Below are 13,913 nucleotides of genomic sequence, written 5' to 3' on the forward strand. Positions count from 1 at the left end.
GAGGACTTTGTGGATTGGTGTCGGACATATGGGTTAATGTTGGACTTGTGGGCTTGGGCAGCACTGGGTTGGAATATTTTCTTGATGTGCACTTAACCTTTACATAAAACTCTCTCTTATACATGAGTTTTGGTGGATTTGTTTCTCTAAAGTACCTAGATTAACACAATTACCCAAGAAATCCCGAGGATTATTTCACAGAACCAAAGAAAAACTGTCAGCTTATTGTAGTTGACACACCACTACAGTACTTTAATAAAAATAAAATAAAAGATCTGCTTCCACCTTTGTATCCATGAAGCACCTGTCCTCACCTCTAGCGTTTAGGCCAAAAATATTTAAAGAGGGTAAGACATGCTAGTTCATATCCACATGTAGTTAGTTAATAGTGCAAGAGTCGGGTTAAAGTTTGGAAAAAGTATTAGTAACACCTCACCTGTGGCTGCTGTTCCGTAGGTTTATTCTGGTACTTATGAACCAAGGCTCTAAGTTGCTTCTCTTTTTCACTTTTTGATGGCAAGGCTGTGTTCATGGTGCCCAGGGGGATGGAAGGTAGCCATTCCTTCTGATGACAACTTTGCAATAAAAAATGTACGATGCAATGTCAGGAAGAAATATAAAATGATTTACTGTCTGCGAGAGACGATCAACTTCTACAGGGAGTTACTCTTTCAGGGTTATAGGCAAAACGGAAGCACAATAGCAGAGCATGCTAGTGGTGACTTCAGGTGACACCGGGCTCGAACCTCAGGTTTACATGGAGAAGAGTTTAATGGAAAATTAAACTTGTAGCGTAGCATTTATTTACGAGGATAAAACAGTATTAGTTATTTTGTGAATGTTTCCTTTAGACTTTATTATCATGAAAATTGGTTGGGTTTTGGCAAATACATGATTTCTAGATAACTGATACTTCATTAAGTGCCAAATATTCTTTCCAAAAAAATTGGAGTAGAAATCTATATAGTTTTGAATTTGATCAACGATCAACTTGATTGCAATTCACAAATGGTTACATTCTAGAGTACTAACCAAAAGGCGGTTCAAATCTGCCCTGCGGTGTCTTAGAAGAACAACAACAAAAAAAACCAAACCACACTCACTGACATCAAGTTGATGGTCATTGGCCTGACATAGAACCCATTGACCCTACGAGTTCTACCTAGGCCAGGACAGACCTGCCCTTGTGAGTTTCTAAGACTGTAGCTCTTTATGAGTTACGGTCTTTCTCCCTCAGAGAGGCGGTGGTTTCAAACTACTGACCTTTTGGATCACAGCCCAACTTTTAACCAGGTCTCCTAGGCATCTCAGAAGGAAGACCTGGTCATTTCTTTATAAAAGATTACAGCCTAGGAAACCCTACGGAGTACAGTTGTCTGCACATACAGCGTTGCCATGAGATACCTGTATGTCTCTCTAAAGTAAATAAAATCATTCTTTTTCTAAAAGAGTACAAACTGACCACATGGATCCTTTGCTTGGTGACAGCATCACCGTGAAGATGGGTGACTATCATGACTGGGGGTACGACTGGTGATGGCCATACAGGTCCTTCATCAAAAAAGCCAGGGAACAAGTTGGCTACATCTTTTCCAAGCTTCCTTCAGCTCTTAAGTATCTGTAGAAATTTCTCTACTTCTCGCCTCAATTATATGCTGTTTCTGATCACCAGTGGGTGAATAACAGTATGAAAATACAAATAGTCAATAGTCTATGTATAAAGGGCTTCCTTCTCTGGTTACAAAAAAGAAGTAATACACTTCATGACATGGTTTAGGTCACCCCAACCCATTTTTGTCCCCTTCTTACTTTTGGTCTCAAGTAGCCAAATTGTGAAAAAGCTGAAATATTATATCATTCACCTTGGTCTGGAAGGTGGACATGAATATGAAACAGACATAGCTTTGGTTCAGGGCATGCCTGAGAATGCAAGTTCGTGGGACAAAATGTTGAAGTCAGATCTTAGAGCATGCTCTAGGAAAGTGGTTCCCAACCTTCCTAATGCCGTGGCCCTTTAATACAGTTCCTCATGTTGTGGTGAGCCCGCAACCATAAAATTCTTTTCGTTGCCACTTCATAACTGCAATTTTGCTACAGTTATGAATCAAGCAACCACTGTGAAAGGATTGTTTGACCCCCAAGGGGGTCATGACCCATGGGTTGAGAATCACTGCTCTAGGATGACACCAGCACCAACAGTTGCTGTCAACTTGACCCTGACTCATGGTGACCCCATGTGTGCTAGAATAGAACTGTGTTCCACAGGGTTTTCAAAAGATTGTATTTTAGAAACATTTCTATGAGCTTTTAATCCAAGGCGCCTCTTGGTGGCTTTCACATCCCCAATCTTCCAGAGAGCATCTGAACACTTGGCCATTGGCACTATCAAGGGACTTTGCTTTAGGATAAGAAGCTCCACTTGGGCACCATAAAGAACAGGGACAGATTTCATAGGAAAAAAAAAACCTTGTGTTCAGGGAGAGGGAGTTAAGAAATGAGAAGGCTTTATCTCATCTGAAACAGAGAGGAAATATTGAAGCAGATCAAACCCCCTATTTCTCTGATTTTTCAGAGCTACAGAATATATTTTTCTTGCTCTTAACCCACAAAGAAGAGTAAATAACTACAATAAAATTCAATTACTGGGTGGAAAATACTTAAGTCTACCCACATATGCTGTTTGCTATTATTGTTATTTTTCAAAGAAAGATTCTAGATAAACAAATTCAGAGCACAAGGACTATATAGACAGTCAACCACAGAGTTCATTTGAAGACATCATGGGTGGCGCCTGCATAGGTTTCTGTTTTATTTTAGAAAGAAATTTGAGGCACTTAGCTTTTTATTAAGGAAGAGAAACTCAAGTATTTTTTATTAACAACCAATCCATTCAATTATCTTCATTTAAAAGTTTGGGAAGTGCACTACATTTTAATATGTAAAAATGTAGCCTTTTTTAACATCCTTTGTAAAATCCAGACATTTCTGGTTCAGTTAAATGATAAGGTATCATTATATATTATTTAACACATAGATAAATGCACACCATTAAAGTAATGGAAACATGCTGGGATGTATTTCTTAGGTGGTGCTTATTGTTAAGGGCCCTCAAGTATGTTCTAACCTATAGTGGCACATCAAAGGGTCACAAGAAAGAGATGAGCCATTCAGGGCGCAGTATAGCACGGATGAAACACACAACTTTCCTCTAGTTCTTTAATGCTTCCTTCCCCCCACTATTATGCTCCCAATTCCCCCTCCCAGGGGGATAAACAATGGAAAAGTGGGTGAAGGGTGACAGAGGACAATGTAAGTTATGACAATAATAATCTATAACTTATCAAGGGTTCATGAGGGAGAGCAGGTGGGAGAGGGAGTGGGGGGAATGAAGAGCTGATATCAAGGGCTCAAGTAGAAAGAAAATGCGTGCAAATGTCCTTGACACAAAGGATGAATGCATAGATGTGGTAAGAGATGTAAGAGCCCCAAATAAACGTATTTAATTTAAAAAAATGGCTTGGGTCAAGTGCACCTTATCCTCCAAGTGACATCCTTGCTCTTCAACATTTTTAAGACATCTAGAGCAGCTAGTCCAAGGTCTACTCCTTTTCAACAATACATCCAAAATATGTGAAATGAGAACTTGCCACCCTCACTTCTAAGGTGCACTCTGTTCATATTCCAAGAGAGATATGTTCATTCTTCTGGCAGTCCGTGGTATACTCGATTTATTTATTTGGGCCAACATCATTATTGAAAGGCATCAATTCATCTTCACTCGAATTCACTCTGCAGCTTTCACGTATATATGTCGTGATTGAAAATACTATGGCTTGGGGTAGGTTCATGTTAGTCTCTAGAGTGAAAGCTTTGCTTTTTAACACTTTAAAGAGGTCTTTTCTCTGCAACATGTCATTTGATTTTTTTAATTAAATAATCATTTTATTAGGGGCTCATACAACTCATCACAATCTGTACATACGTCATTTGTGTCCAGCACATTAGTACGTTATGTTGACTTCATCATTCTTACAACACCCGCTTTCCACTTGAGCCCTTGGTGTCAGCTCATTTTTTCCCCTCTCTCCCAGCTCCCCCCTCCCCTGATAACTTATAAATTATTATTATTTTATCATATCTTACCCCATCCAACGTCTCTCTCATCCACTTCTCCGCTGTCCATCCCCAAGGGAGGAGGCCATATGTCCTTGTCCTCTGTTCCCCCTTTCTCCCTCTCCTTCCCTCCACCCTCCCGCCATCACCACTCTCTCCACTGGTCCTGGGGGGTTCATCTGTCCTGGCTTCACTGTATTTCCAGTTCCTATCTGTGCCAGTGTACATCCTCCAGTCCAGCCGGATATGTAAGGTCGAATTGGGAACATGGTAGTGGGGGGGGAGGAAGCATTTAAGAATGAGAGGAAAATTGCATTATTTCATTGTTACTACATTGCACTCTGATTTGCTCCTCTCTCCCCGCAGCCCTTCTGCAAGGGGATGTCCAATTTCCCCCGGATAGGCCCGTTGTCCCCACTCTGCACTCCCCCTCATGATTTTTTTGTCTACTGCTTCCATGGGCAAACATGGGTTCCATTAGCAAATTCACTTGTTTCTACACTTATCATGGTGTTGCTTTTGGGTCCAGCTTTCTTAAATAATTCAGTATCACCCTGTTCTGTTCAGACGACTGTCTTTTGAGCTGTGGATGAGTTCTGCATGAGCACAATTAAGTGTTCTGGAATCCTAGTTCTTTGCAATGTTCTGCACAATTGGTTATTATCCATATAGTTGAATTCCTTTGCACAGTCAAGAATGTGTTATTTGATAGTATGCTCTGCTTTCAGCCAAGAGTCATCTAACATCAGCAGTGATATCCCTCTTCTACATCTTCTGAATCGGACTTGAATTTTTGGTAATTCCTTGGTGATGCTCTGGTGTAATTCTTTTGATGTTATCTTGGCCAAAATTTTACTTTTGTGTAATATTAGTTCTGCCTTCTGTTTTTGTTTTTTTGTTTTTTTTTCAGCTCAGAAAATTACAAATGCCAGAGAGGATGCAGAAAGGCTAGAAAACTCACACACTGGTGGTGGGCCTGTGAAAGAGTGGAACCACTGTAGACAATTCCTAAAAAAAAATTGGGCCTAGAAATACCAGATGGTCCAGCATTCCTTGTATTTGGTATATCCTAAAGAAATAAGACCTGTATCTTGAAGAGATAAATGCGCATTCAAGTTCATGACAGCACTGTTCATAACAAGAAGATGGATCACTTTCATTGGAATGGCCACACATAGAGATCTCTTCCAATTGGTTGGTCACATAGTTACCTTCCAACTTTCTCTGCATTAAAAGTGAGTGCTTTCAGTGTTGCATGCATTGACTGAGACATCTCAATTGGCAGTCTGACCATTTCTGGTGCCTTGTTTATTATCAACGCCTTTGTAGAGTGTGGACTTTACTTAAACACCATTGATTCTTAATATATGCTACCTTCTGAGATGGTTGAACATCGACCAATTTATTTTTGGTATTGTGACTGTGTATTCCTTCCATCTTCTCTTTAGTAGCCAATATTTTGCTTATAAAATTAGCAATATTGCAACTCAAAATTTCAGTTCTTTTTCTCTAGTTTTTTCAGCTTGAAACCATGCTAAGCTTATTCTTCTCTTTTGGTGTTCTAACTCAAGATCTGTTTCAACATGATACCTAACTCTTGTCTTCTTGAATTGCCTTTGGAAATCTTTGTTCAGCAATTTTGCTTCGTTATTATCTTCATTTGTGTTAGCTTCAAGATGTTCAGAATCCATGTTCACAGTCCCTTCTGACACGAACTTTGGTATGATTTTTATTTTGTCTTTTGAATGACCTTTCGCTTTCTTCCTGTATCATGTCTTTTATGTCATTTCACAACTCATCTGATCTTTGGTCATTAGTGTCCAATAAGCCTGATCATCTTAAGATGGTCTCTAAATTTAGATGGAACATACTCATTACTTTACTTTTCCTTTCATGGACTTGTTTGAATTTTTCTCGGCTTCAACTTAAACTTGCATAGGAGCTACTGATGATCTGTTCCACAGTTGGTTCCTAGCCTTATTTTCACTCACGATACTGATAAACTCCATATTTTTTCCACAAATGTTGTCAGTTTGTTTCCTGTGTATTCCATAATTGCAATTTATGTTATTAAAAATGTCTTTACATTAAATAACTCCATTGTCTTTTAAAATTCTATCATGTGATCTCCAGCTTTGTTTTTATTACCAAGGCCATGTTCTCCAACCATTGGTCATTTTCCTTTAGTTCCACCTTTCACATTCCAATCACCAGTAATTATCAATGCATCTTGATTTTGTGTTTGCCAGATATAAGACTACAGAAGTTTGGGGAAATCTTCAATTTCTTCATCTTAGGATGGTGGTTAAATTTCTATGTGTGAGAAGGCTGGTACTTTTTCCTGAATCTCCTCACATATACATTGTTCATTCAAGCCTTGCTTACTGGGACTAATTCTGTTTAGTGCGATCAGTACAACAATGGCACTTGTCCCTTTGCTAATGCAATGTTACCTACTAGAGAACGACATGTTCCTTCTCGTGATTTTAACCTACTACTTTCATATGATCTTATCCAAATTCAATATGTGTGTCAGTTCTGCATAACGATAATCTGTATCAAAGCATAGTTTGAAGATATGCACTGCCTACTCCCACCATATTAAATAAGGGGACTGATCAAAATCATCAAATCAATTTCCCTTCTGCTGGAGCTTATCCACAAGAAAGTCAATCATTTTTCAGTGAAGGAGGTACCAACTAACTATTGATAAATGCCCTTATAATCAAGTGTTTCTTTATATCTCACCCAAATCTCTTGCTACCATGAGCTTTTTTCTCCCCATATTCTTTTCAGTAAAAATAAAATACAGATGGCCAGTAGTATGCTAGTATATTTAAAGAACCAAGGACTTAAGCAAATTATAAATATAAGAAGAGTTTGCATTTTAGGCTTTGAAACTCCATCAATTTCCTGTCATGAAGGCTAAAATTATCTTGTCTCTCATCACAAGTGGCCTCATTTTGATATGTAAAAGAAATAGAGCATGCCAGCTTTGAAACTAATTTAGCAATGCTCTGTGATGGCTTCATCACCTTTCAACCAGCAGAGACTAAAAACAGGTCAGTTTGAGGGAAATGGTAAGTCGAGGAAAAGGGAAGCTGTCCTGGTCTGCATCCCAGGTCTGTGAGTCTGAAAATGCAAAAGACTAATCTATAAAATCCTCAGTATATAATTATGCCTGTGGACAGTGCCCTATATTCTGGATGATCATAATTAAAGGCCCTGTAATCAGGGGATTTCAGTAGATTGTCTTTAGATGAGACCCAGCTAGACCTAGAGAAGATACGTCCAAGGGCTATTATAACTCCATATACAGACCAAGAAATGAATTTACAAAGGTCTTATCATTTGCCCAAGGTTTCATACCTACAGCAGTCAAATGCAGGGAGTCTGGCACAGTCTGAACTCTAACCATTATCCTCCACACTGTCTGAAAGGGCCCTAGCTCATACCAAGTGATCAATAGTATTCGCTATTTTTACTACTGAAACTGAACCTACACTCTGTTTCTGTTTGCAAGGTATTTCTATTCCAAAACCCAAACCCACTGACACTGAGTTGATTTCAACTCAGAGCAACTCTAGAAGGATAGAGTAGAATTGCTCCTTCGGGTTTCTGAGACAGTAAGTCTTTACAGGAGCACACAGCCTCATCTTTCTCCCGGAGTGATTGGTGTGCTTGAACTGCAAACCATGCAACTAGCAAACTGAGGCTTAAACCAGTGCACCACCAGAGCTCCTCATTTTAATTCCAAGTTAGGTCATAATCAGTTTAGGCATACAAAGGGCTCAGCTGATGGTTTCTTGAACTCTTTGGAGGCTCTAATTCTCTTGTTTCTACAATGAAAATGTCCGGCTAGAAGAATGTTCTATGGAGTCCTAGGTGACTTGCAGAACGTAGCGATCAGAAAGAGGGAGCGCATACCTGTGATACCCAGATTTCCAGCCACCACTTCAACCAGGACATTTCTGCCTTTATCGGTTTTGTTTATTAGAGTTTTGAGAGAAATTGCATTTAAAAACAACAATTAAAACAAAAGGAATCAAGTGCGAAGGAGTTTGAAAACATCGCTGAACCATGTAAACTCTCAGCACCCTTCAACCTCTGATATGTTTCTTCAGTCTCTAAAGATAATTAACCCTTGGACTCAATAGAAGAAGTTTCAGCAGCCATTTCTTTTTCCTTTTTGTAATTTAAATCTTTTATTTGGGGTCTCTTGCAGATAGTATAACAATCCATAATCAATTATATCAAGCAAACTTGTACATATGTTGCCATAATCATTTTCAAAGCACTTTCTACTTGAGCCCTTATTATCAGGTCCTTATTTTTCCCCTCTGTCCCCCACCCTCCCACCCTCGTAAACCCTTGATAAATTATACATATATTTTTTTCCATATCTTACACTGTCTGCTGTATCCCTTCACCCATGTTTCTGTTGTCTGTCCCCCTCAGGGGCTACAGTGTGGTGGTTTATATATCCATCATGGATCTTGTTCCCCACCTTTTCCCTCTCTGCCCCCCACCCACTCCCTACCCACATGGTGCCACTATTCCCATTACTGTCTGAGGGGTTTATCTGTTCTGGTTTCCATGTGTCAAAAGCTCTTATCTGTACCAATGTACATACTCTAATCTAGCATGGTTTGTAAGGTAGAACTGAAGCCATGAGGGGTTGGGGAGAGTGTGGTGGTGGTGGTGGGGGCATTAAAGAACCAGAGGAATGCTGTGTGTTTCATCAGTGCTAAACTGCACCCTGGCTGAAGCGTCCCTTCTGTGTGACCCTTCTATGAGGGGATGTCCAATTGTCTACAGCTGGGCTTTGGGTCTCTATTCTGACCCCTCTCTTTCCCATTGATATAAGTGTTTGGCTTCGATCTTCTGATATCTGATCCTGTCGACACCTTGTGATCACCTGGTGCGCTTCTTCCATGTGGGTATGGTTGCTTCCCTGTTAGATGACCGCTTTTTAACTTCAAGCCTTTATAACCTTATGACCCCAGGTGTGATATCATTTAATAGCCAGGCACCATCAGCTTTCTTCACCACATTTGCTTATGCAACCATTTTGTCTCCAGTGATCAAGTCAGGAAGGTGAGTATCACACAATGCCAGGTTATTCGAACAAAGGGTTCTTGAGTTGAGGGAAGACTTAAGTAGAGGCCCAAAGTCTGTCTGTTACCTTAATACTTTAACATATAAATATAAATAGGTGTATGTACATACACCTATCTTTATATATTAATATATTTATATATGTACATCCTTATCTTTATACCTCTCTATATAGCTTTTGCCACCAAGTTCATTCCTCTGTTTAATTTTACTTTCTTTCTGCCCAAGGCTGCCTTTGTTAAAGTGAGTATTAAATCTTTTGCCTCCAGGGAAAGGGCTTGAAACAATGTTGACATCTATCAATATTTAATTGGTCTTTTTCCTGTTTTTGACCTGCACTTCTTCCTCCAAGAGCACAAAACAATGAAATCAATATGTGATTCAATGGGAAGAGCACATGGTCTAACAGTGCATTGTCTCTAGGGACACTCATGCTGTAACACTCCTGTACAGTTAGGGCGTAGGTTGCGTGAAAATGAACTGAAGTCACAACTCTTAGCTACCAGGCTGTGGCAGCACAGAGTTTTTATATCCCAATGTCTACAAACGCACCAAGATTACTTTTATCTGTTGGAATAAAACACACTAATGAAGTCTCTTTCTTCACGTAGCATGGGCCTAGGAAGTATTTGAAGAGATGGCAGCACCTAAGCCAAAATCTATTTATAGCCGATATTTTCTGGTAGATACCAGATTTTAGAAAACTCTGTTAAATCTACCTGTTTTCCAGCGGGTTGGGATTATTAGCACAAATCCAAATGTCAAGGAAATCTTTTTCCTGGTAATTAGCAGATGAAGGTAAGACTCTCCATTTGAGGCAAAGATCTGTTCACCGAAACAAAAAGACACAAGAGATCACAGTCCGGAATGAATCTATCATATTAACATAATAGCTTGCATGTTCTCCCGGTGTAAGGCGAGCTCTGGATCCAAACAAGTGAAGCCTCACTCACATACCATCAACATTAACGATGCAACTGCTGTAGGATGCTATCAGATCCTTAAAATAAATAAGAGTAGTAGCAATAATTACTGCTATTGGAGTTTATGCTCCCTTTAGTTGGTTTCTGCTACTTTTAGGCCAAAAAACCCCCAAAAATCAAAGCCCTTGAACTAATAAATCTCCCACTACCTCTCCTAAGCCACCTTAAGATCTTCGATGACTTGAATCTAACGTTTTCTCTAAATCTAGTTTACCTCTGCTGACAGCACTACTGTTTGTTTCCAACCACCAATGTAAAAAGTAAAATCAAGGTATCTGAACTATTTATACCTTTCTGTGATCTGTGCTGTTTCCTCGTCCTATCCCACTAATCTAGCTTATCGTTTCTGTACGACTTGTCCATTTCCTTCTAGAACTTGGACTTGCCTTTAGGAGTCGAGCCATCTGCTTTTCCCAGACTGTCCATAACGATTTCTCATCCAGACATAGTGTCACCCAGGAGTGAATAAAATGGGGTTAGCATAGAGGTTGAGAATCTGAACTTGAGACTCCGTCCGCTTTGACTTTGAATCTTAGCTCCACCACTTAAATTTTCTATACTCTAGAGCAAATTACTTAATGTATCTGTATTTCCGAAGCCTCTACTGCCACTGAGTGAATTCGGACTCATTGTTACCCTATATAAAGTTTACAATATTGTAAAGATCATGGAACCAGACAACCTCACTTTTGTCCTATGGAGTGACTGCTGAGTTTGAACCACTTAATCGTGCAGTTGCAACATCTAACACACAGCACCAATTATTTGTAAAAAGAGAGATCAAGAATAGTGCTTAGGAATAAATCCCTTGGTGACGGAGATGGTTAGCATGCTCAGCTGCTACGAGAAAGACTGAGGCCAGGATCCACACAGACATGTCTGAGAACACAAGCCTCATGATCTAGTCCTGAAAAATCAACCACTGAAAACCTTAGGGAGTATCATTCCATGCTGACACACAGGAGGGGCAACAGAAGTTGGATCAAGTCCCCGGTAACTGCTTACCATAACGGCAAAGAGTTTCTTTAAGGATTAAATGACATATTAATATTAATAATGATGACGATGACAACAAACCAACAGGGAAAAGCACTTAGTAAATTTTGTACTTATTCATGAGTTTTATTCGTACAAAACTGTACATGTACTGGTCTCATTTTATGAAAGAGGAAACAGAGGCTAAGAGAGTATAGCACTATTTCCAATTCATAAAGCTCTCGGGTACTTGTGATTGGATTCTAATATCAAAAGCACAGAGGGATTGCTAGCATTTCGCCCCTGGTATATTTTGTATCAATCTGCTGTCCCTACTAGATTGAAAGTCCTTTAAGGACAGGCTTCTTATGTTCTAAACTTTTAGTCTCCATCATTTAATGAAAAAGATGGGTATTTACATATCAGACCATCATTTTTGCAATCCACGCTTAAATAAATGATCAAACCTCCCAATGGCTTCTCCTGTTTCCGCTGGGTCCCCACTTTCCCTCTTATCTTCCCCTTGTTGTGTAGTATCTACACCAGCCTCCAAGTTAACACCTGTCTACCCTCTAACCTACTGCTTCCCCATTCCTCTCTTCCACTCTCACCTCTGGTAATATCAAAGCCTGTTTCTTTTGGGTATGGGAACTATTTCTTGATCGATTTGTAATTATAACAGTAACATACAATATTTGCCCATTTGTTTCTGACTAATGACTCAGCATCATGGCATGAGGTTCTTCACTGGTCTATCATTATTCTTTAATGTTGCATAATATTTGGTTGTGTATGTGTACCAAAATGTAGTTATCCATTCTTGCATCGATAAACATTTATGCTATTCCCAGCTTCTTGATATTATGAGCAGGGCTGCAATGGATATGGACATACATATATCTACTTTTGTTGCATTCTTTGTTTCTCTAGGATATTTACTAAGTATAGCTATTCCTGGATCATATGGTAATTCTATTCTAAACTGTTTGAGAAAGAATTACATGGTTATCCATAACGGTAGTACTTTTTTTACAGTCCCACCAGCAGTATCTGAGGGCTCCAGTCTCTACACAACCCTTGCCGCATTTGTCCTCTTCTGCTTTTTTGAACTTCCCTATCGATTCTGGGGACGGGTAGTACTCAGGGTTGTTTTGATTTGCAGCTCTCAGCTTTCTGGAGATTGGAAGCATTTCTCCATATATTTGTTGGTTGCCTGGAGGACTTCAGTGAACTTTCTGTTATGCCTCTGCCTATTTTTAGATTGGAAAATTTATATTTTTCTTGTTGAGATGTTAATGTTTTCTATAGAATATAGGATCCAGTAGGTCATTACCAGTTTGTTTTTTCCAGCTCTGTGGTTTTCCTTTTACTCTGTAGGTGAAATATTTTATTATAGGTGAAATCAAGTTTCTTGTTTTAAGGAGATACTAGACATCTATCTACTTTCTTCTCTATGTGTGTACCTTTTATTATGGTCAACAGTGTGTTTGCCTCATGTGTTAGGGTACCTAAATTGGTGCCTATTTTTCTTTAATGATTTTTATAGTTCTAGGTTTTACATTTATGTCTTTAATATGCCTTGAGTTTATCTTATATGTTATTGTTGTGAGGCACCAGGTTCCAATGCATGGAGACCCTATGTAGAACAAAGCAAACACCGACCATTCCTGTGTAATCTCCACCAATACTCCTACATTTGAGCCCACAGATGCAGCCATGGTGCTACTCCATTTCATTGGGGGCCTTCCTATTTTTCATGGCCCCTCTACTTCACCAAGCATGATAACCTTCTCCAGAACTGGCCTCCCCTGATAACATGCCACAAAATCATTGTCCTTGCCTTTAAGGAACATTCTCGCTGTATTTCTTCCAAGGCAGATGTGTTTGTTCTTTTGGCAGGTAATAGGACTTTAAATATTCTTTGCCACCAACTTAATTCAATGCTTCCATTCTTTTTTGGTCTATATTATTCAATGTCCAACTTTTACATGCATATGAGGCAATTGAAAATACCATACTTTGGGTCAAGTGCACCTTAGTCCTCAAAGTAGCTAGTCATACTTTAGAGAAGTCTTGTGCAGTAGTATTACTCAATGCCATTTCTCTCCGTGTGTGTTCTCTCAATTGATTGTGGATCCAAGCAGATAATATCCTTGAAAACTCCATCTTTTCTCCATTTATCATGATGTTACCTATTGAACCAGCTGTGACGGTTTGGGTCTTCTTTACATTGAGTTACAACCCATACCGAAGGCCTCAATCCTTTACCTTCATCATCAAGTGCTTCAAGACCCCCTCGACTTCCATAAGCAAGGCTCTGTCAGCTGCATGTCACAGCTTGTTAATAAGTCTTCCTCCTTGATCAAGGACTATGTAACCAAGAGAAATTACTCAAATCTGAAGGAAGGCTGAACATGATAGGGGGACAAGAGGAAAGTAAAAGGAAATAGAGGAAGAACTAGGAGGCAAAAGGTATTCATATAGGTCTAAATACAGGCATGTACATATGTAAATTTATTTTTATATAATGAAATATATTTATATATAATGATAGGGAAATAGATTCTATGTACATATATTTATATGTTAAATATCAAGGAGCAGATGGATATAGGGCCTCTACTCAAGTACTGTACTCCCTGAATGCAGGAACACTTTGTTCTAATAACCTGTCATTCTGTGATGCTCAACTTCCTGACAATCGCTGAAGACAAAGCGGGTACA

General features: G+C 39.3%; 1 protein-coding gene across 1 annotated transcript in view; it reads right to left on the reverse strand.

The window, feature by feature from the left end:
• Positions 1 to 13,913, reverse strand: part of MORC1 (MORC family CW-type zinc finger 1) — a 193,941-nt gene that overhangs the window by 81,017 nt on the left and 99,011 nt on the right. Inside the window, exons 16-17 of the mRNA XM_045286149.1 lie at positions 9,951 to 10,056; positions 437 to 575 (exon numbers count right to left, since the gene is read on the reverse strand). Of these exons, the coding sequence (XP_045142084.1) occupies positions 437 to 575; positions 9,951 to 10,056 (245 nt within the window). The remainder of the gene's footprint in view (positions 1 to 436; positions 576 to 9,950; positions 10,057 to 13,913) is intronic.

The sequence above is a fragment of the Echinops telfairi genome, unplaced genomic scaffold (assembly GCF_000313985.2).
Source record: "Echinops telfairi isolate 266 unplaced genomic scaffold, ASM31398v2 ScPeMD7_6;HRSCAF=24_0, whole genome shotgun sequence".
NCBI classification, from domain to species: Eukaryota; Metazoa; Chordata; class Mammalia; order Afrosoricida; family Tenrecidae; genus Echinops; species Echinops telfairi.